This window comes from Pan troglodytes, chromosome 4, assembly GCF_028858775.2.
Source record: "Pan troglodytes isolate AG18354 chromosome 4, NHGRI_mPanTro3-v2.0_pri, whole genome shotgun sequence".
NCBI lineage: Eukaryota > Metazoa > Chordata > Mammalia > Primates > Hominidae > Pan > Pan troglodytes.
In genome coordinates, this window is record NC_072402.2 from 126166878 (window position 1) to 126192121 (window position 25244).

Consider the following 25244-nt stretch of genomic DNA (forward strand, 5'->3'; position numbering starts at 1 on the left):
TAAGACCTCAGATATAAGAAGCCCAATACATTCAAAGTAGGAAAAATAAACAGAGATACACAATTAGCCATACCACTGTGAAACTGCAGAACTACAAAGGTAAAGATCTTAAAAATAGGTGGAAAAACAAGACAGATCACCTGCTGAGAAACGGTATTTTAAAAAAATCAATTGCTGACTTTTTAGCAGCACCAATGGATGCCAGAACACAATGAAATAATATCTTAGTATACTCTGATAAAATAACTGTCAACTTAAAATTCTGTACTGTGATAAATCATGTTTTCAGAGGGCAAATTAAGGTAATTTTCAAGAAAACAAAACCAGAGTTTTCTACCAAGAGTTTTTTTGATAAGCAAAATGTTGAAAGAGGTACTTCAGGCAAAAGAAAAAGATCCCAATGGAAGGTTTGAGATGCAGGAAGAAATGATGAGCAAAAAATATTAAATAAGTGGGTAAATCTAAATACGTACTAACATATTAAACAATAATGATTAAGTTGTCACATATAGGAATGGCAATATACTAGATTTTAAAAAGTTGTGAGGGGAAGATCAAAGTTTAATCACTTAAATATTCTTTCATTATTTATATATAGGCAAACATACAGGTTAATTTTAAATATGCATCTTAAAACAGCTAGGATAGCCACTGAAGCAACAGAAATAAAGTACATAACTTCTTAACAAATAGGAGAAAGAGAATCGAGTTCACAGCAGCAGGTCGGGGGGATCCTGAACAAATCTAAAAGAAACCAAGAAAGGAGAAAAAATACAAAAAAAGCAAGATAAGTAGGAAGCACAAGGACTATGGTAAAAATAAAAACAAATATATCAGTAATATAATAAATACACATGGATTTAAATCTCAACTGAAAAGACAAAGATTTACAGACTGTAAAAATAAAACAAAAAATAGATATAGGCTGTTTAAAAGAAATGCATTTAAAACATAAGGAAGAGGAAAGATTGAGAGGGAAAATACATAGTAGGTATATACTTAAAGCTTCTGCTACCAGAAGCTTTATTTTTTGGTTTATTTTGTGATACAAAACAAACCAGAGTATACTAAGATATTTTGTGATACAAAATAAACCAAAAGAAAATATTTAGAAATAGACCAAAAATAAAGAAAAAAAAGTAGAGTCAATACATAGTTTTAAAACGGTTCAATTCACCAGGAAAATATGGCAGATACTTTTAAACATTTATCACTTATAGCATAAGATCAAACTATATAAAATAAAAAATTACTAGACTACATGGAGAAACTGAGAAATCTACCTCCACGGTGGAATATTTACATGATTTTTTCAGTAATAGATATAGTAGACAAAATTCTGTAGGTACAAAGAAAATTTGAATAGTACAGTTGTTTGATCTAATGGATATATCTACAATCTGGCACCCATCAATTGGAGAACACCCATCTTTTTCAAGTCCATAGGGAAGATTTATAAAGATAAATCATTTGTTAAACCATGAAGCAAATACTGTACCAGAATATTTCCAAGAATTGGTATCAACTGGTAATATTCTTGGACCACAATGTATGAAATGAAGTTGGAAATCAATAACAAAATAAACAAGAAAACATCCTATACTTCTAAATAATTCATGGACCAAATACAGTAACACATTTTATACATAAGGTAATATGTATAAAAATGCTGATAGGGTTTGGTTGTGTCCCCACCCAAATCTCAACTTGAATTGTATCTCCCAGAATTCCCACATGTGGTGGGAGGGACCCAGAGGGAGGTAACTGAATAATGGGGGCCGGTCTTTCCCATGCTATTCTCATGATAGTGACTAAGTCTCACAAGATCTGATGGGTTTATCAGGGGTTTCTGCTTTTGCTTCTTCCTCATTTTCTCCTGCTGCTGCCATGTAAGAAGTGCCTTTCACCTCCTGCCCTGATTCTGAGGCCTTCCCAGCCATGTGGAACTGTAAGTCCAATTAAACCTCTTTTTCTTCCCAGTCTCTGGTATGTCTTTCTCAGCAGTGACAAAACAGACTAATATAAATGTCAAGCAAAATGTTGCAAGTACTTATCAGGAATCCATTCTATACCAATCCCCAGACTTTGGGAGTATGCAATGATATTGAGAGGGGTTCACAAATGCATATTTACATTGAACACTGCAATGTAACACTTACAGTTTATTGGCACTACCATGATTCACATTTATGAATATGCCACTATAGCTAATAAAATCCAAATTCATTTATCATTACTAAATATCCAAGAACATTTTCATTATGTATGCTCTCACGAATATTAAATTATCATAATGTGAGGATCTGAAGTACATTTTTTATGTTAAAGAGAGGTCTTTAAATTAAAAAAATTAATAACTGGCTGGGCACAGTGGCTCACACCTGTAATCCCAGAACTTTGGGAGGCCGAGGTGGGTGGATCACAAGGTCAGGAGATAGAGACCATCCTGGCCAACATGGTGAAACCCCATCTCTACTAAAATACAAAAAATTAGCCCAGCGTGGTGGCACGTTGCTGTAGCCCCAGCTACTTGGAAGGCTGAGGCAGGGTAATCACTTGAACCCGGGAGGTGGAGGTTGCAGTGAGCCGATATCATGCCACTGCACTCCAGCCTGGTGACAAAGCAAGATTCCGTCTCAAAGAAAAAATAATACTAGTAATAACCATTGTTCTACACAGTTTGGAAACCTCTGGTCAGTCCTATAATATATGTACTGAAGGAAACTAAGTCATAGGTGAGAGGGTGGAGAGGCAGCAACAGAGGACTGCAAAGTAAATTGTAACTTTTTTCATAAATTCTACAATTAGCCTTTTCTAGTAACAAAAAGGAGGCAGGCAACCTACTTCTCATTCCTTGAGCCAAAACCTACCAGGATGAGACATACACTGGTGTAGCATCTCATAGTTAAGGTCTCCAAAAAGGCATGTTTCAAAGCAAATCAGAGGCTAGGAATTACCTCTCTTTCCTTTGTAAGAAATTTCATGGCCCTTAGAAAGCACTGTATTAAAAAATGTATCATGTGGAAAAATATTTGAAATAAAAAAGAGGCACCTGTTAGAAACAAGAGTTGTCCAGGCACACTATTCCTTGAAACAGGGAATCATTAGGGGCAAAGGCAGATGAAAGCCTGTAAAAACAAAATCCCTCTAATGCTTGCTATATGTTTAACTGTAGAACCGATGTGTCCTAAGTAATGAAAACAAGTCTATTCCTCTAATCATTTTCTATTGCCCTTACTACATTTCCTGAACAAGGCTTACAAGGAGTCACATTTACAGTCACACTGAGAAACAGGAAGTAATTCATCTCCTCTGATTAAAATATAAATCTATTTTGAAACGTAATAAAGGTACACTTATCAGAGTTTGTTTCATAGCTTGACATTTTGTGTAAACTTGATTTAAGAGAACTAATGGTTAATTATACAATGTGATGAAAACTTGGCAAAAATTGGGGATTGTACGTTGAAATAAATGTCTCCTGTGGAATTAGGTTTGCTCATTAAGAAATGAAGGGTTCAGCCAGAAAACACCAATGAGGTTAGCCCAGGTCAGAACAATAGTGATAGACAGTAGGTGTTCGGTAAATAGCAGCCATTGTCTCATGCTTGTCTCCTGAGACTGGATGCCTGCACTCACCTCTTTGATGGTCTGGTTCCAGCCTGAGCTCCCCTTGATTGATTTTGTGGATTCTTACTATTCCTAAAATACTTTCATGTTTACATTGTTTAAGAGTAACTATAGAACTAGGAGCAATGAAAAGGAACCACTGTGGATCCCAGGTTTATTTCTTCCTTTAAAATAGTGAATGACGGGCTTCTTCATCACTGTAAGGAAAACTTCTCCTTCTAAGACACTTCTTCCTTTCTTAATTAAAACTGATATCCTCATACTCTTTCATTTCTGGTTCCCTCTTTAGTTAAATAATTTTGGGTTCTCCAAGTGTTTTGTTTCAAATGCACACATGCATGTGGAATCAACAGCCAGCGTTACATAGAGGGCTGTGTAATATATAAGTAATTCTGTACCTTGCCCTTTTCTTGAAAAAGGAAAAAAAAAACCATATACTGGTCATCACTTCTGCCTCAAACTTTCTTTTATATTGGTATTACATTTTTTCACATTATATTTTCAGGTTTTGTTTTTTCAAGAATACTCCACAGCAGTATTGTGCACTAATACGTTTGGAAAGCTTGAGGAAATGCCTTAGCATGCTGTGGCACCATCATATTACTGGAAGAATTTCTAAATGCTTAATCCCATTTTCTGAACTTAACTGGCCCTTTTGGGTCCCTGTGCTTAGGGTCCTTTCTCACCGTGTGTACACAATAGCAGCAGACACATTATCCTGCATACAGAAGTTGCTCACTGCTCTTTGCCAACGCATTATTTATTGCTGGCTGCCAGCCATTCTTCTGTGCCTATATAACAATGTGCAAATTAGGTATTAATCATTCCTTGGACATGACCATGACAGTTACTTCCAAAATGACTTAAGGCTTATTAAGTAGTGCTATTTAAAACGTTTTTTAGAGAAATATTATTAGGTACGTTTTAACTCCTTTTTTTTTTGGAACTGGCACATGTTAGTGCTCTATGCTAAAAAACAGTTCTTTCCTGGATATATAAAAAGATGATTAAACACACTAGATAGATAAACAAATCAGAAATTTGACTTTTATATTTAGTATACAATGAAAGCGGAAAATTATCGTGTCTTTTAATTAAATTGCCTGGTTAAACTATCCTACCATGTGAAACTGTTTTCCAGCACACAAAAGAAATAGGATCAACTTTACTGATGCTTTGTCATGTGGTATACACTCAGAATATCTGTGTTAACTAGAATAAGAAATTAAGACAACATTCAGCAAATGTCACTTTCAGCACATGTGAGCTCTCAGAATAAAGCTGCAGATAACACGCAGTTTAGTACTAAAAAGAGCTTTAAGTTCATGCAACTCTTTATTAGCATACATGTGGTTAGAAAATAAATAGCATGGAAATATCTCCAACATATATAATTCAACCAAATAAATTCAATCTGAGAAAATACAGACTCAGAATTTTAGAAATCAAAGATCTCGTACACATTAAAATGTTAGATTAATTTTTTCTCATGTATGGAAAACACATACTTATTCCAAATGTAACATAGTTATTCAAAACATTTTTAAGCTGCTTACTTAATTATAACACTGGTTTTGTAATTCTGGAGAGCCATTCTCCCTTCCCTAGAGACCTTCCTTTGTTCCTAGTGTTCAGGATGTTGATAGTGAAATGAATGGGACTCCTGGTTAGTGCAGGACTTAGCTTTCCGAACCTCAAGTTAGCTCTTGCTTTATGAGCATCCAGGACCGTAATTCAGTGGCACAACTTCATGTCCAAAGAGATGCCAAAGGCTGCAAGGCCGCTATCTATAATCAACATGAAGTTCTTACATTCAATATCATCTCATTCATTCATTTGTTGGTTTTCCTATTCATTCAGAAAAGATTTACTCAGCACAAACTTCTATGCAAGATGCCTATTACATAAAGCCCAGGGTCCATGAAGCTGCATAAGACAGGGCCCAACGAAGCCCACAGTCTAGCCAGTGAGTAACACACAAATACCTGTGACAATGCAGTAAACCCTAAAATGAAGCAAATGAAAACATATTTCACTTCATTTCAAAATGGTGGGGCTGATTAATTTTGCCCAAGAAGAAAATGTAGTTTAGGTGAAACGGCTACAAGGAAAAGCGATACTGGCCAGAGGTCATGGCTCATGCCTTTAATTCCAGCACTTTGGGAGGTCGAGGCGGGTGCATTACCTGAGGTCAGGAGTTCGAGACCAGCCTGGCCCACACAGGAAAACCCTGTCTCTACTAAAAATACAAAAATTAGCCAGCGTAGTGGTGGGTGCCTGTAATCCCAGTTACTCAGGAAGCTGAGGTGGGACAATTGCTTGAACCCAGGAGGCAGAGGTTGCAGCAAGCTGAGATGGTGCCACTGCGTTCCAACCTGGGTGACACAGCATTCCAGCCTGGGTGACACAGCTAGACTCCATCTTTAAAAAACAAAAAAGGAAAAGTGATACCTATTTTGGGACTTAAAGGATGAGCTGGATTTTAATGAGCATAGAAGGGGAAAATCAAGATGCTTCAGGCAGAGGGGGTACTGTTGGGCAAAGGCATGGCAGTGTGGTCTTGTACAACAATGAGGGAAATACAAGTATGAGGTGGCAAGTGGTTAGAGATGACTCCGGAATACAAGTTAGGTCAGGTTGTAAAGGGCTTTGAATGTTCAGGTAGAGACTTAGGACTTTATAACATAAGGAGGCAAGAGATAAAAAGAGTTTATCATAATTTTTTGGTAAATCAAAACTCTCCTCTAAGAAAACCCACCTTAGTAAATCATTAGGTACGTTGGTCTTATCTGAATAAAATGAGGATTCATGCTTCTTTTCCAATGCAGAACAAAAATATGAATGCAAGTTTTGTTTGACTAGAGAAAGATTTTGAAATGTAAGTGAGTAAATAAAAGAAGTAATTTAGAAATGGGGAATAAAACGCTGAAACTTGTTTTGGCAATTTTACCTCATAACTAGTTTCATTTCTCTCTATTCTCAAGCCCCCAACCCTGCATTACAATTTTTTCTCAAAAGCCTTCAAATACTCCACATTGACTACCAAATAAAATACATGTGCTGTATTTGGTATTTCCAGAACTTCACAATAATAACCTCACTTCCTTCTCCAGGCATATTTCTTCTAGCAATATTCTAGGAGACAAGTTTCCGGAAGCCAGGTTCTACAGCACCCAGACAACAGTGTTCAATGACGACTCCCATGGCGACGTTTCTCCTAAAGAGTTGAATCTATACCTATTCCAAGCTGATTATTTTGTGTTCGCATATGCACGTGTGCATAAACATATTATTTTCCTACAGAGTTCAAGAAAATCAAGCCAGATGTAGGTAGTTGCACTGATTTTCAACTCTCATAGAAAGCTGACAGCCAAATTATACAGTAGTTCTCCCTTATCTGCGGGGGATACGTTTTAAGATCTCCAGTGGATGCCTGAAACCTTGAATGGTGCTGAATCCAACTGCTTTCAATTTGAACACGTTTCTGTTCATATCTTCCACCCACAAATTTAATTCCTTTTCCATCTTAACTACACTTATCACACATTGTGGCTGTAACTTTTGCAGTGTGAGGTGCAATAGCAAAACTAACATGAAATTCTTTCTCTTCATTCACAATTTCATGGATAGACTTGTTCTTACCATAGATCTTAGCAACCTCAGCATACGATTTCTTTTCTTTCCTTGCTAAGTAGAGAACTTCCACCTGTTCACTTAAAAGAAGTACTTTATGGCTTCTCATTTTATATATATCTGAATTGCTAGCATCAATACTCTTGAGTTCAGGGGCCATGATGAAGTATAATAAGGTCACGTGCACATAAGCACTGTGATACTGTCAGTTGGTCTGATAACTGAGATGGCTACTAAGTGACTAGTGGGTGCGGAGCCTATACAGCATGGATATGCTAGGAAAAAGAGGAGTCACACCCTGGACGGGCTGGTGTGAAAGTTCACTGTGCTACTCAGAATGATGTACAATTTAAAATTTATGAATTGTTTATTTCTGGAATGTTCCATCTAATATTTTTGAATCACAGTGGGAACTGTAGAAAACAAAACCATGGAAAGCGAAACCGTGGATAAGGGGGAATTTGAGTATTAAATGAATCAAACTTACTACACAGTGAGCCAACTGGCAACAGTAACCCTAAAATAGTTTATCTGCTCAGTTGTACAGACTTAATATTTCACGAAAAATGATTTACCTAATGCAAGATAGAAACTCTGATTCATCTGTAAAACACAAACAATTCTCATTCAAAGACACGACATGAGGCTCCCAACAGACATCTTACTTCTCAAAGCAGGCTGTTAGCATGACAGTGAAGAAATCAGTCATGCTGGAGGCCCTGACATCTAGCCACAGGATCTCCACAGCCTTAAAGTGGGTAAATGGCAGTTCAGTGTCACAGTAGCACAAGAGGCTGGAGTCAGAGAGGTCAGGATTTGAATCCTGGCTCCATTTATTGGCTGCAAAACACTGGGCAAGTCACTTAACCTCTCTAAACCATATTTCTTTTATTTGTAAATTTGGAATAACTATACTTATCACACAGGGCTATTAGAAGGACCATATGACATATTTATATAGGTCCAGAGCAGGCATATCCTCCTCCTCCTCTTAATAAGAATAATAATGAAGAATATTTTATTGGACACTTATTAGAAGAAACTGAAGTGTAGAGAAGATGGCAGCTTGCCTGACTCCTCACAGCTATGAGATAATGAGGTAGTGGAGAAGCCCAGTGCCTTACACATGGTATGTGTAATATCTTAAATGACAGCTATTATTTTTACTACTACTACTACTGTTTCTTCTATTACTGCTATTAGTAGGCTTCTACTGTTATTTATGATGACAATATGGCATTCTGAAGGCAGGATTTGTATCTCGTATGTTCACTGCTGGATGACCTGATATATCAGTACATTTAATCAAATGAATTCAGGCCATAGTCCTTTTATTGGTGGCCTACGACTTCTAGCTTACATCCTTGACTCTGTATTTCCATCTCATCAACTCAGTTCTCTTGGGCACATGAGAATCATCAGGGAATCATCAAGACCTACAGAGATCCTGGCAGTTGGTTGCTGACATACTAACTGCCTGGTTTGGGGAGAAAGAGACACTGCCCAAACAGCCACCCTCTAGTGGACCAAACAACACCATTCTTTTAAGTATTGGATTAATTTCCCTAATTCCTGCACTACATGAATCTTTAGTGCCAGTAAAGATAACAGTGCATCTTTTTTCCTCTCTTTTTACCTATTGTCAGCTTAAAATTGGAATAGACCAGGTTAAAAGCTCAGGAAGAGAAATGTGAGGGTAGCTCACTGTGCTGTGATTATGCATCAAAAGACACTTCATAATCTCTATGCTCGCAATAAGACAGATGTCTAAGGCTTGCTCAATAACAGATTACCTTCACCATGACTGTAGCATTATTGCATCTTTCTAAATAAACAAGGGAGAGCATACAATGGTTTTAATTTGAATATATTTAAACACAAAATTAAAGGTGTCTTTTTTGTATAGTAACTATTTTCAATAGAATAAACAAGTTCTAAGTAAATAAGATGTTGATAACATTCATGATTCATAGCAACAAAAGAAGCTTTAATTACTACATTCTGTCTCCCAAAGCAGATTTTAAAAAATTTTTCTCGTGCCTTTGTGTCTTTCTTTATTCCCAAAATGACTTTGACAACATAAAACAAACCCAGTTGGATTCTGAAACTGAAGTCTTTGCAAAGAGTACCTGGTCTATCAATCCCTCAATACTGGTACCGTTTACATTAAACAACTCATTCAGCCATTTCTTCAATATTTTATAATCGTTGCCATCTTCATACCTGTTTGGGCTGTTTTGTCATTATAAAGACCCAGTGTACTGAGCCTTCAAAATGCGAGGCTTACCGATGCATCGAGAGCCATCTGTTGAGGTTACATATCCACGTGGACAAACACAAAAATAGCTTCCCACGGTGTTGGAACATTCACCAGTTTCACATATCCCAGGAATGATGCTGCACTCATCAATGTCTAATCAAGGGAAGAAGGAGAAGATGATTGAGAAAGGCCTTCATTAAATAGCTTTTAAAAGAGATTTTTTTTTTAAGAGTATGAGAGCATTCATGGTTGATTAGGTCAGATCATATAACCCTGAAGATACTCTTGTTTCAGGCCCCAAAGAATTTCTCACACATATCTATGGGAACTGAGATGAAAGTAAACTCCCATGGCAGTTAAAACAAGGCCAACTAAAGCAGAACTCTATACCCTTTTTTAAAAATGCAATTTAAATTGGAAATAAGTAAAGATGTCAATGTTTTAGTTTCCATTCTACATCAACTAGGGAATTATCCTACTAGAGCCTTTAAAAAAACACATACATGGATTACATTTTAAAATATAGAATAACTGTATTTGAAAATGTATAACTAATTTTCACACTATTTGAAGCAATGAAGAGTGGCAAATAACTTTTTTTTAAACTTGGCTTCAGGATATGTTTTTGTACTTACATTTGAATATGGGAGTATTTGACATTCTGGGAACAACTTCAATCTAAAATAATACAGAAACATGGTAAAGGGCAAAAACTTGGGAGGCTTTGGGAAGTGTCCAGTTTTCCTATTGTACCTCCCTACATTTATCCATTCAGCATACTCAATGCTGGAAATAGTCTATTTCCTTTCCCATTAATGAAAAGTCTGCTTTCTTTAAAATTTTCCTTAAAGCAGAAAACCCAGTCATTTATATAAACTTTTAATGTACTTCTCTTCTAGTTCAGTAAGCAGAGAGAGGTGGGAAGTCTAACAAAGCTGCAATTAGGGATAACTGGGAGCTAATTGCTAATACATTTAAAAAGGAAATGAGTCATTGTGAGAAAAATCCACCCAAATTCCTGGGAGGTGGCTGTCTTTTTTAATGAACAGAGGTATCAAAAGCCAGTAACTAGAAGAAACAACAATAAAAGCCATACATACAGATAATTACTGAAAAGTCAAAATAAGCTGACTTTTAGTTTTTCTCTTTTCAGTTGCATTTATTCTTTTAAAATGTCCAATAAAAAAGGAAAAATAATTATATTCCTACTATAAACACACAAAATATGTTTAACTCCACGCTTAAAAAGAAAAAGGTTGCCAATGCCTTTCTTACATCCTTTTATTGGTCTATTCATTATTTTTTTCCATTTATTCTGGCAAGTCACTCTTGCCTACAAGCTTTATCATGAAATAACTATACGCTGTGTGTCTTCTTGGCATGTTCTTATAAAAAAAGTTACCAGATTCAGACATTCTATGAAATAATATCTTCATTTGAGGCTTAACACTTAGCCACTGAAGGCACAGAGGTACAAATCAAAAATCTACCAATTTCCCAAGAGAGATCAGAATTCTAACATGAATTGACTACACGACAAGTAAATACAAAATGTGGTCAAAGAGCTGCCATCAGACTTAATCCAACAAAATAAAACCACGTGTGCAAAATTAGGACCTGTTGCATCCTGTGTTGCTATCTTAGTGCAGTGCAACTTAATACAACTGAGCATGGATTCAAAAGAGAGATGAAACTAAACAGCTGCACTTTAATTACCACAGAAACTTATCATCACCTCTGGATAAGGAAGAGAAAAAGAAAAGAAAGAAAAGAAGGATACAAGGTAAAGCAAGCATTAAAAAAGTGAAGAACTAAAACTTGCCTTCTCACTCTCTTAACATCTAAAATTATATGAATTATCAAGGTGCTTATGGAGCCCAGGATTTATGCAAAATATTAAACATTAAGAGACTCAACTTTTTCATTTAAACATTGGCTTTTATTTCTAGGCATTTCGTTTCATAATAAACAACTTCCCTATGCCCTAGTCTTAAAACTCTTCCTGACAATAAAAAGAACAGAAAATTAAAAGATGTTTAACATTTTCTTTTTTTGGATAAAATAAATCTGGGACATAGAAGGACATGTGGAGTGACATTAAATTTGTGGTTTTTCTGTTAAAAATTTTATTGTGCAAAAAAAACCTATGTGTTTCACAATTCTCCTTACAATTGAGTAGGAACCCTAAAAGGTTAGCTTCAAAATAATTATACATAAAAGGCTCTCAGGTTTTGTATAAAAAATAGAAATGCTTTTAATTCATTTTTGGGCTAGACATCTACCATATTTTAAAAATTTAAAAATAAGGTGCTTTTTTAAAACAACAACAACAAAACCCCAAAATACTGACCAAAACCCCTGCATTTTAATACAGTGTTGCCCAATTGAGATGGGAGAGTTCCCTCGAGCCCCTCACAGGACTTGAGACAGGGGTGGCTTGTTTACTTGGCTGCCACGCTCAAACCCTTTGCTGGAGGGGAGCACACAGGTGAGCAGGTGCAGGAGCCAGGATGAGTGTTTCCGGATGCCGGCAGGAACAAACCCTGTACCAGCCCACGGCAGTGTCTAGGTGTTGCCGGTGACCTGTGGAGCCCCAGAAGGTGTGTGTTACAAACAATGCTTTTTTAGCTTTGCCATTTGCAGATGGCTTAAATGTTAAAAAGCTCATGCCCAGTGTTTTCAAATTCTTGTCTGGTGTCCAGGGAGAATCAGGTCACGTGAATGAATTGAAGGATGGTGTATGCAGAGGATTTTATTGAGCAATGGAAGTGGCTTTCAGTGGGATGGGGAGGTGGAAAGCGGACGGAGTGGGAAGATTATCTTCCCCTGGAGTTTGGTCATCCCCAGCGGAACTCCTCTCTGACCGTCCCCAGCTGAACTCCTCTCCAACCGTAGTCTCTGATGTCCAGCTGCCTCTTCTCCTCTCGACATTCAGATGCTTCTTCTCTCCTTCCTTGCCATGGTGCTCTGCTCCTTTGCCAGTGGAGCTTGGGGTTTTTATAGGTACAGGGTAGGGGATATGGTGGGCCAGGGTGGTTTTGAAAAAGGCAACATTCGGGCAGGAAAGCAGGAATTCATGATCTCACTTAGGGTCGCAGGTCCAGGCTTGAGGGTGGAGCCCTCGCCAGGGACCCCCACCCTGTCTTTGACCTAGTATTTCCCTGCCTCCTGTCTGTATCACAATGTTTATCCATCAATTTAAATTTAGCATTAGCATTTATGTTCAGAAGGATACATGCATTTAGCTCTTTTGAATATTAGTTCTTCAATACTGTATGTCATAATCAGATTTGGAAGTATTATATCCACAAATATAAAGCATATATTATCTATGTATAAACAAGTGTGCCTAAAGGTGACAAGTCTGCTCATGGGAAAAAGCAGAGTCTTAACAATGGGAATTGGTTTCATCCATGTTCTGCACACTGAATATACTGCCACTCATCTCTCCTTGATCTTTTTTTGAAACTCTATCAGTTTGCAGCTTTGGTCTGCAAATATCAGAAAAACTGATTTAAACTGATATAAATCAGAAATGTAATAGCTGTCATATCTGAAGTCTAGAAGTGGTTTCAACCAATGTGTCTTGTTCAGTTTCTGTGAGATATGTTCAACTAGGCCTTCCTCTGTATTTTGACTTGAGCTGCCTTCCCTGATGGGAGCAAAATGGATACTATTTTGCTATTTTAGGCTATTCCTTTGACTGGGACACCTAGTGGAAGAGAGTGTCTTTTCCAGTGCTCTCTCCTGAGAGGAAGAAAACTTTTTCCAGAAGCCCCCAGCAAATCATCCCTTTTGTCCTAATTTCTCGAATTGGGTCACATGCTAATTTCTGAATGATTCCTCTGGCCAGGAAAATGTTCTGATTGGCATAGGCCTGGAGTCCTGAATGAATTTTTGTGGCCAGTCAAGTGAAGTTAGCTTCCAACTAATAAACAACAACAACAACAACAACAACAACAACAACAACAACAACAAACAGCATGGGCAACTGGGTCTGAAAATACACCACAGTTGAAGAATGCACAGTGTACTAGAACAGCTGGGAAACTGATGGACAATAAGCTTAGCTAGTTAGGCATATGCTAAATCCTGAAAGCCAAGCCAAGGACTGTGGCTTTTATTCTGAAGGTGATGAATAGTGTCTATGAAGGAGTTTAAACAAAAGAATTACATAAGCCTATCAATATTTTAGAAAGATAGTCCTTGTGTTTAACGTGGACAGATGATATAATAGTCCAGGGATAAATGTTGAGAACTTGAAGTAAGGCTTTATGATGAGGAAGGGAACATATATTCAGGATATAATTTGAAGGAAAAATCAACAGGAAGGACTTTGTCACCAGAAAGATATCTTACACTACTATTTTGATTGACAAGGATGATGACATAGTGCTATTAACAAAGAACGGAACACGAATGGAAGAACATGTTTTACAGTTAAGTTGAGCTTTGGACATTTTGATCCTGAGATGTTTGAGAGAAACCAGTAAAAATTCTAATCTACAGAGCTAAAAATTTGGGTATGAAACTTAGCAAAGAGGTAAGTTATAAAGATGGACATTTGTGGTTTATCACCAAGTATAAGGATTGCCTTTGAAGTTATGGCAACATATGAGATTTCCAAAGAAGACAAATGAAAAGACTGGAATTGAAGGAGGAAACCATGAGAACTATCAACATCTAAGAAAAAGTCAGAGGAAGAAAAGCAGAATAGGAGTCTGGGAAGGAAGGATCATGGAGGAAGGAGGAAGAATGTGAAGAACGGAGGCTAAGGAAGAACACTGTGAAAACAGGGGGATTGTCAAGTGTGACTTCAAAGGGCAAAAAAAGAGAAAGACTGGGAAGTCTTCAGTAATGTGAAGACTCTGAACACAGGTTTTTTAAAAAAGGAAATCCAATCTAAACAAAACCATCTGACAGATTTCTGACTGCCAAACCACATAACCTCATATTTGTCAACCAACATTTCCTGTAAATCTTACACTAAACGGAATATAATGAATAATTTGATAAGTAGTGATAACATGATCTCAGATATCAATGAATTCTAAGAACACCCTAGAGAGACTGTCCATTCTTATAGGTACATGTCACAGAAAAAAAGCCATCCATGTAACAATTATGTTACAGAAACTTAGTACAAATAAAACAAGAAATTTTGTTTTAAAAACATGTTCTTAGAACATTTTGTTTCCATTGATGCCAAGAACTATACATATTTGGAATATTCTGTATAATATCTTTTTGATATAGAAAAAAGTAAGCATATTTTTGCATACACTGAACTTCCACTTATTCGTATACTGTTTGACATTAGGAAAATTCATGATTGAAGTGTTAAGTGCAATAATTTGCTGCCTATTTCCAGCTTTTCTAAAGACAACAGGCAATATCAATATTACAAATTGCAATGGAAAATTGATGTCTGCTTTCCTCTTTTCAGATTTCAAAAGCATGGTGTGTATCAACTGTACTCAGAATTTCAATTTATAAACAGCTTTACTGAGACATGATTCACATGTCATACAATTCACACATTTAAAGTGTAAAACTCAAATTATTTTAGTGTAGTCACAAGGTTGTGCAGCCACAACTACAACCTGATTTCAGAACATTTTCATCCCCCCCAAGGAAATTCCAGCCTATTAGCAATCATTCCTCCTATTCCTCTCCAAGCCCTACGCAACCACTGATCTCATTTCTGTCTCTATATATTTGTTTATTCTGGACATTTCATATAAATAGAATCATAAAATATGTGGTCCTTTGTGTCTGGCTTCTTTCACTTAGTTTATGTTTTCAAGGTTCCTTCATGTTGGGGCATGTATCAGCACTTCATTCCGTTTAATTGCTAAATAATATTCTATTGTATGGATATACCACAGTTTATTCATTTATCAGTCAATGAATACTTGGGTTATTTCCATTTTTTATTTTTTGGCTATTATAAATAAGGTTGCCATGAACATTCAGGTATTCATTTTGTGTAGACATATGTTTTCATTTATCTTAGATATATACCTAGAACTGGAATTGCTGAGTCATACAGTAATTCTATGTTTAACTTGTTGAGGAACTGACAAACTGTTTTCCAAAGCAGCTGTAATAATTTACATCCCCACTAGCAATGTATGAGGGATTCCTTCATACACACCACATCCTCACCTTCACTCATTATCTACTTTTTTTTTGCCTGTAGGTGTGAAGTGGTATCACATTATAACTTGGTTTGCATTTGCCTGATGATTAATAATGATGAGCATATTTTCATGTCCTTATTTGCCTTTTGCATATTGTCTTTGGAGAAATATCTGTTCAATTCCTTTGCCCAGTTTTTAATTAAGTTACTTATGTTTTTAACGAATGAGTTATAAAAATTCTTTACATATGTCCCACATGTTATATGATTTGCCTATGAATTTCCATGTAAACTTTTTACAAAAGTTTTTCATTAAAATATAACATTTATACATTTGTATGGGACACGTGGCATTTAGTTACACGCACAGAATGTGTAACGATCAAGTCAGGGCATTTAGGGTATCCCTCACATCTTGACTATCATTTCTATGTGGTAAAAATATTTCAAGTCCTCTCTTCTAGTTATTTTGAAATATAAAATACCTTGTTGTTAACTATAGTCACCCTACTCTTGTTATCAAACACTGGAACTTATTCCTTCTATCTAACTGTATGTTTGTACACATTAAGTAACTTCTCTTCATCCTCCACTATGGCCAAACATCCTTCCCAGCCTTTGGTAACTCTTATTCTACTCTCTCACTCCATGAGATCAATTTTTATACACATATGAATGAGACCATGAAATATTTGTCTTTATCTTCCGAACTCATTTCACTTAACATAAATACCCTCCAGTTCCACCCACGTTGCTGCAATTGACAGTATTTTATTCTTTTTTATAACCAAGTAGTATTTCATTGTGTATATATATCACATTTTTTTAATCCAGTCATCCAGTGACGAATGCTTAGGTTGATTCCATATCTTTGCCATAGTGAAAAGTGCTGCTATAAACATGAGGGTGCAGGTGTCCCTCTGATATAATAATTTCCTTTGAATAAATGCTGTGTAGTGGAATTGCCAGATCACATGGCAGTTTTATTTGTAATTTTTTGAGAAATATCCATACTGTTTTCCATATTGGTTGTACTAATTTACATTACCACCAACAGTGTATAAGAGTTCCCTTTTCTCCACATCCTTACCAGCATCTGCTATTTTCTGTCTTTTTAATAATAGTGATTTTAACTGGAATAAGATGACATCTCATTGTAATTTTGATTTGCATGTCTCTCATGATTAGTAGTACTGAACATTTTTTCAAGTATCTCTTGACCATTTTTATGACTTCTTCTGAGAAATGTCCATAGTTTGCACATTTTTTTTTTTTTTTTTAGACAGAGTTTTGCTCTTGCTGCCCAGGCTGGAGTGCAATGGGGCGATCTCGGCTCACCACAACCTCTACCTCCCAGTTCAAGCAATTCTCCTGCTTCGGCCTCCCAAGTAGCTAGGATTACAGGCATGTGCCATCACACCCAGCTAATTTTGTATTTTTAGTAGAGATGGGGTTTCTCCATGTTGAACAGGCTGGTCTCAAACTCCTGACCTCAGGTGATCTGCCCGCCTCAGCCTCCCAAAGTGTTGGGATTACAGGCGTGAGCCACTGAGCCCGACCCCATAGTTTGCAAACATTTTATCCAATTTAACAGGACTGACTCTTCACTCTGTGGATTATTTCCTTCGCTGTTCAGAAGCTTTTAGTTTAATAGAGTCCCATTTGTCAATTTTTGTTTTTGTTGCCTGTGCTTTTGAGTCGTAGTCATAAAATTCTTGCCCAGACAATGTCCTGGAGTGTTTCCCATATGCCTTCTTCTAGTAGTTTTACGGTTTCGGGTCTTATGTTTAGGTCTTTAATCCATCTTGAGCTGATTTTTGTATATGGTGAGAGACAGGGGTCTAGTTCCATTCTTCTGCATATAGATATCCAGTTTTCCCAGCACCATTTACTGAAAAGGATGTCCATTCCTCAATGTTGTTTTGGCACCTTTGGTGAAAATCTGTAAATAGGAGGATTTATTTCTGGGTTCTCTATTCTGTTCCACTGGTCTAGTATCTGTTTTTATGCAAGTATCATGCTGTTTTGGTTACTACGGCCTTGTAATATATTTTTGAAGTCAGGTTAGTGTGATGCCTCCATTGATTCTATATGAATTTTAGGATTGTTTTTTCTAATTCTGTGAAAAATGACATTCATATTTTGATAGGGATTGCACTGAATCTGTAGATTGTTTCGGGTAATATAATCATTTTAATGATATTAATTCTTCTGAACTATAAGCATGGAATGTCTTTCCATTTGTTTGTGTCCTCTTCAATTTCTTTCTTAAGTGTTTTGCAGTTTTCCTTATGGAAGAATTCACCTCCTTAGTTAAATTTATTCTTAAGTATTTTATTATTGTTTTTGCAGCGATGGTAAATAGAATTGCCTTTTGAGTTCTTTTTTTAGCTATTTCATTATTGGTATATAGAAATGCTACTGATTTTGTACATTGATTTTTTTATCCTGAAAATTTACTGAATTTATTTATCAGATCTAAGAGGTTTTGGTGCAATTTTTAGGATTTCTAAATATAAGATCATGTCATCTACAAAGAGAGACAATTTGATTTCCTCTTTTCTAATTTGTATGCCTTTTATTTCTTTCTCTCTTGTCTGATTGCTCTGGCTAGGACTTCTGTAGTCTGTTGAATATAAGTGGTGAACGTAGGCATTGTCTTATTCCAGTTCTTCGAGGAAAGGCTTTCAGCTTTTCCCCATTCAGTATGGTGTTAGCTGTGAGTGTGTCATACATGGCATTTTTAATGTCGAGGTATGTTCCTTCTATGCATAGTTTGTGGAGGGATTTTTCATGAAGGGATGATGGATTTTATCAAATGCTTTTCCTGCATCTATTGAGATGATCATATGGTTTTCATCCTTCATTCTGCTGATGTGATGTATAATGCTTATGGATTTGCATATGTTGAACTATCCTTGTATCTCTGGGATAAATCTCATTTGATTGTGGTGTGTTATCTTTCTGATGTGCTGTTGGATTCAGTTTGCTACTATTTTGTTGGGGATTTTTACGTCTATATTCATCAGGAATATTGGCCTGTAGTTTTTTTTGTTGTTGTTTTGTCCTTGTCTGGTTTTGTAGAATGCATTAAGGACAGTACTTTCCTTTTCAATTTTTGGGAATAGTTTGAGGAGAATTGGAGTTAGTTCTTCTTTATAATTTTGGTAGAATTTGGCAGTGAATACATCCGATCCTGGGCTTTTCTTTGTTGGGAGATGTTTTATTACTGATTAAGTCTCATTGCTTATATTGGCTTGTTCTGGTTTTCAATTTCTTCCTGATTCAATCTTGGTAGGCTGTATGTGTCCACAGATTTATCTATTTCTTCTAGACTTTCCAGTTTGTTAGTGTATACCTGATTAAAATAGTCTTTAATAATCTTTTGCATTCTGTGGTATCAGTTGTTATGTCTCCTTTTTCATTTCTAATTTTGATTAGTTAGTCATCTCAACTAATTTTGTTAGTCATCTCTCCTTCTTATTGATTACTCTAACTAGTGGTTTATCAATCATGTTTATCTTTTCAGAAAAACCAACTTTTCATTTTGTTGATCCTTTGTATTGTTTTTTCAGTCTCTATTTTGCTTAGTTTTGCTCTGATCTTTATTTCTTTCCTTCCACTAATTTTGGGTTTGGTTTGTTCTTGCTTTTCTAGTTCCTTGAGGTGCATCATTAATTGTTTTACTTAAAATCTTTGTACTTTTTCTGACCCAGGTATTTATTGCTACAAACTTCCCTCTTAGCATTACTTTTGTTGTATAACATAGGTTTTGGTATGTTGTGTTTCCATTTTCACTTGTTTCAAGACATTTTTAAAATGTCCTTATTCCTTTCTTCATTGACCCATTGATTTCATTCTTCAATGGTCATTTAGGAGCATGTTGTTGAATTTCCATGTATTTGTACATTTTTCAATGTTTCTCTTCTTATTGATTTCTTGTTTTATTCTACTGTGATCTGAGAAGATATGTGGTATGATTTTGATTTTTAAAAAATTTGTTGAGACTTGTTCTGTGACCTAACATATGGTCTCTATCCTGGAGAATGTTCTATGTGCTGCTACGAAGAGTGTATTTTGCATCCATATGAACTTTAAGATTAGTTCTTCAATTTCTGCAAAAAAGCAAGCTTCAATTTTGACAGGGATTGTGTTGCATTTATAGATCGATTTGGAGAGTACTGCCATCTTAACAATATTAAGTTTTTCAATCTGTAAGCATGGTGTATATTTCTGTTTATTTAGATCATTCTTAATTTAACAAGGCTTTACAGTTTTCAGTGTACAAATCTATCACTTTCTCTGCTAAATTTATTCCTAAGCCATTTATTCTTTGTATAAAAATAAAATTCATTTTTGCACATTGATCTTGTACAATTGCAACTTTGCTTAAATCATTCATTGGTTCTAATAGTTTTTAGAGTACACCATAGCCACTTTAGTGTATTCCTTATTCACTTCAGTTGTTACCTTGTCCACTAAACACGTGTCATCTACAAATAGAGATAGTTTTACTTCTTTTTTTCCAGTCTGGGTAACTTTTATTTACCTAATTGCATAATTGCCTTGGCTAGAACCTGTAGTACAATGTTGAAGAGAAATGGTGAGAGTAGACATCCGTCTTGTGCCCAATCTTAGGGAAAGCATTAATTCTTTCACCATTAAGTATGATGTTAGTTGTAGTTTTTCATAGATGCCCTCTATCAAGTTGAGTACGTTCCTTTCTATTCTTATTTTTTTTCTTTCTATTCTTGATTTTCTGATTATTTTTAGAATACAAGGGTATTGGCTTTTTTTCAAATGCTTTTGGTTTTTTGCGTATATTGAGGTGATCACGGCTTTTGTCTTTTATTTAAATAATATATTATATCAATTAATTTTCAGATGATGAACCAATCTGGCATTCCTGAGATAAATCTCAATTGATAATGATGTATAATTTTTTTTTGTTTTGAGACAAGAGTTTCGCTCTTGTTGCCCGGGCTGGAGTGCAATGGCACGATGTCGGCTCACCACAACCTCCGCTTCCCAGGTTCAAGTGATTCTCCTGCTTCAGCCTCCCAAGTACTAGCTTGGATTACAGGCATGCGCCACCGTGCCTGGCTAATTTTGTATTTTTAGTAGAGATAAGGTTTCTCCATGTTGGTCAGGCTGGTCTCAAACTCCCAACTTCAGGTGATCTGCCCACCTTGGCCTCCCAAAGTGCTGGGATTACAGGCGTGAGCCACCGCACCCGGCTGATGTATACTTCTTTTTATATGGGGTTAATTTGATAATTGACAATGATGTATAGTCTTTTCTATATGGGGCTGGATTTTTCTCTTGAATTTTCAGAGACTTTATATTGTTGGTATTTTTTAAAAAATGTATTTCATGAGTTAAATTCTTATTTTACTTGGGAGAGAGTCTACCAAGGTGCTTATATCACCATTCTGAAAGCCTTGTCCTCCCATTCCATGTTCTTTTTAACTGAACTCAGGTTTTCTAATTTAATATGAACCATTAGCCATTGGAAGAGATCTTACTTATTACATTCTTATTATAAACAAGAAAGCTGGCATACTAACTTTTCCAGACCAGCCACTTAACATAAAAACTTTTTCCTCTAATAGGTAATTTGTTTGTGGGAAGGGGGGCAAATGTAATCCCCAGGATCTTCTTTTGATTTTTTTCCCATACAGCATAAAAGTATACATCAAAGCTGGCAAGGATAGTTATGAAATTTCTGAATTATCATTGTTTTACCTTCAGCTTCAAAAAACAAATGTTAGCTTCAGCTATAGTATATACATTGATCAAAGGTATTTTTTATAGAAAAGGGTTGAATCAGACTGAAATTTAAACACATTGAAAATTTAGCTTACCGATGACAACTAAATGGCCATAAATGGGTATACCTCTTAAATAAATATTTTGTTTGAAACAAAAAGAAACAATAGTTAATGAAAATTATGCTATTCATTCTTTAGAACTCTCAACTTCTCTTAAGAAATCAAATAAACAGATATTGATTGGGCATATACTATTCATTCATGAACTCATTAAGTAATTGCTAATTAAAAAGGCCTTTGATTTGTCACATACCAAATACCTAAATGTGAAACAAGGCACAATATAATTTATTCCATCAAAGAAGATTAACAACATGTTACCTCAATTCAACCATGAGAATCGGCAAAAGTTCTTGGCAGACATAGTTATTGATTGATAAAGGCCTCTAAAGAATGGGGTGGAACTTTGGCATGCAAGGAAGACAGGAGGGAGGAGTTCTTTCAGACAATGAAAATACTCTAAGCTAAAGTATGGAGGTAGCCAATTATAAGGCATGGATGAGAAATGGGCAGCTTTCCATGACCTGAGGGCATTTACTTAGAAAACAATAAAACTAGAAAGTTAAGTGACAGGCCTAGAATGCCATTTTCAGTAATCTGTCCTTGCATTGTAGGCAATGAGGAGTGACCAAATCATTAAGCAGGCAAGGAGAGTGATCAGATCTTCACTTTAGGCAAAGATTTCTACCAATGTCCATAAAGATGATCAGGGCTGACGTAGAAATGGGTCAGGGACAGCAGAGATGATGGCATAGTCTCAGTTCCAGCTAATGAAGGTGGGACTGGGAAAGAAAAGAATACATGAAAAAATATCCTGAAAGTAAAAGCAAGAATAAGGGAAAATGGCAATAAGTTTCATTATTGAGCTAATATTAATAAAATCAGTAAAGTAAAAAATATATTCTGGGAAAATTAATGGCATCATGATTAACAATTTGAGTTACTAATATCTAAAAATTGTTGACTGTCTAGAGTAAGTCTTTGCAAGGTGATTGGAATCTATGGGTATAGACAGTTGAAACCATCAATGTGGATAAAATCAGTTGAGATGAATAACATAAAATGAAGAGATCACACGAGAAGAAAAATGTTAAAGATAAGTCCTAAGGGGATATATTCATTTGAAAGAAGGAAGCAAGTGAAGATAAAGAAAAGGTAAACAGAGTCACCAGTATTACTGAAAAGCTATTATGTTTTAAGAAAGTCAATAGCAGGAGGCAGAATAATAGCCACCCAATGATATCATATTTAGAACCTATCAGTATGTGAGCTTGCACGACAAAGAGAGTTATGGTTGTTAATCAGCTGATCTTGAGATGCAGAGAAAATTCTAGATTATCTGGTCCTCTGTCCAATGTAATTACAAGAATCCTTACCAGTAGGAACAAGGAAATAGAATGTCAGATTCAGAGACAGATTTGAAGATGCTACACTACTGGCTTTAAAGATGGAAGAGGCCACAAGCCAAGGAACGAGGGTAGCCTCTCGAAACTTGAAAAGGCAAAATAATGGATTGTGCCCTAGACACTTCAAAAGGAATGTAATCCTGCCAACACCTTGATTTGGGCTTGGTTAGATCATTCTGACTTCTGATCTCTAGAACTGTAAGACAATAAATCTGTTGTTTTAAGCCACAAAGTTTGTGGCAACATGTTATGACAGCAAAAAGAAACTAGTATGTTGAGGAAAAATAATTAAGAAGAAACAGAATAAGCAAGAACACCAAATGCAATGAGGGATTCTAGGGAACACAAGCAATTTTACAAAAGGATAAGAAATAAGTAGAACTTGAGATAACTGGTATACACTAAGTTTTTGGGAAAATTTGCAGTGAAGAAAGGCAGCAAGAAATAGTATAGTGAGAAGTGACTAAAGAGATGAAAGAGTGGTTTTATGGTTAATGTGTTTTAGGATGGCTTTGCAGGTAAAGAGGAAAAGTCAGGAAAGAGAAGAGATCCCAACTAGAAAATGAACTAATTAATGGCAAGAGTTAAAAGGAGTACAGAAAGGTGATGGAATTAATGTGCAGAGCTGGAACATTTTGCTCTGGAAAAATGTGAAGACACTTCATCAAAGACAGGGGAAATGGAAAATGAGTATGTAGTAATAGAACTGAAGTTGAGTAAGTTCATGTCAGATATCTTTTACTCTTCTCAAGAGAGTAAAATAGAGTACAGATGTTACAAAACTTTACTGTGTGTAAGAATCACATGGACAGCTTATTAAACATGCAGATTTTGACTTCCAGTCAAAAAGCTTTGGTACTATCCTTTTTTTCCAAACACATAGCACTGACAGATGACATATAAAAAGAGAAAAACAAAAAAAGATGCAGCTGGTTTCAAAATAAAAGATAAATATTTCTTTAGACCACAAATAGTATTGAAAAACAGTGAGCTAAGCTGAAACTAGTTGGACTCCTTCTCCAGAAGCCGTCAGTAGTGGCCAAGAGACTGAGATTATACCTGATGACAATATGGTGAGATAAATTCTACAGCAGAAATAGTGAAAGGTAGTGAGAGAATGCAGAAGAGAAAGGGGCCAGGAAAGACTTCCCTGGGAAAGTGACAGTTAAATTGAAACAGATAAACAGGTCATGAAAATCAAATGGAATATTCTTCTCCAGGTAGAAGGAAGAGCATTCACAAAGGCCAGGTGTATTAGTCCGTTCTCACACTGCTAATAAAGACATACCTGAGACTGGGTAATTTATAAAGAAAAGAGGTTTAGTGAACTCACAGTTCCACATGGCTGGGGAGGCCTCCCAATTACGGCAGAAGACAAAGGAGGAGCAAAGTCACATCTTACATGGTAGCAGGCAAGAGAACATGTGTAAGTGAACTCCCCTTTATCAAACCATCAGATCTCATAAGACTTATTGACTCTCAGAAGAACAGCTTGAGAAAACCCACCACCATGATTCAATTACCTCCCACCAGGTCCCTCCCACAATAAATGGGGATTATTGCAACTCAGGGTGAGATTTGGGTGGGGACACAGCCAAACCATATCACAAGGCAAGAGAGAGCATAATTTATTGAAGGAACTAAATAAATCTACCTGTGTCTGAATCAGAATGTGTGAAAAGAAGTTAGGCTGGAGAGGTAAACAGAATGATCAGGCAGGAACTTTATCCTGAGAATGGGAGATCCACATAGGAAAGTGACATGACCAAACTTGTGATCTAGAAAGGTAGTCGTGCAGCAGTGTGGAGAAAGGATTGCAGTGGAACATGTAGGAGATAGGAGTCCTGAAGGAAAGCTGTTTCAGAAATCTAGAAGAGAGACGTTAGTGACAAAGGCAGGGAAGTGGATGAATTCAAAATATATTTCGGAAATATATTTAGACTCCACCTAAATGTCTTGATGATAAAATGGGTGATTTGTACCCAGGTTTATAACTTGGGAAAGAGAATGAATAATTGTGCCAATCACTGTCATGATGAATGTGAGAAATGATGATAAGGTATATGTAGGGTGGGTGTAGTGGAGCTGAAGATTCGGTCTGTGTATGTTGAGTTTGAGATAATTGTGGGATGTTTAAAGTATACGTGCCTGGCAGGCAGCTCCAGACAAAGGTAGGGAACTCAGAAGAGAGAGCTGTATTGTAGTTTTGGGAGCCAACTGCTTATAGATGATTGTTCCGCAGGGATGTTTCAGTAAGATAAAAAACGCAGAAGGTCCATCTAGTGACATCGATGAAATTAGTTTCACTTGACTGGTGAGAATAATCCCTAGATTAGAACGGG

At 36.2% G+C, this 25244-nt stretch overlaps 1 protein-coding gene across 1 annotated transcript in view; it reads right to left on the reverse strand.

Annotated features, from left to right (window-relative positions):
- FBN2 (fibrillin 2) overlaps window positions 1–25244 on the reverse strand; it is a 279981-nt gene that overhangs the window by 141200 nt on the left and 113537 nt on the right. The window contains exon 8 of the mRNA XM_016953727.4: window positions 9551–9676. Within this exon, the coding sequence (XP_016809216.3) occupies window positions 9551–9676 (126 nt within the window). The remainder of the gene's footprint in view (window positions 1–9550; window positions 9677–25244) is intronic.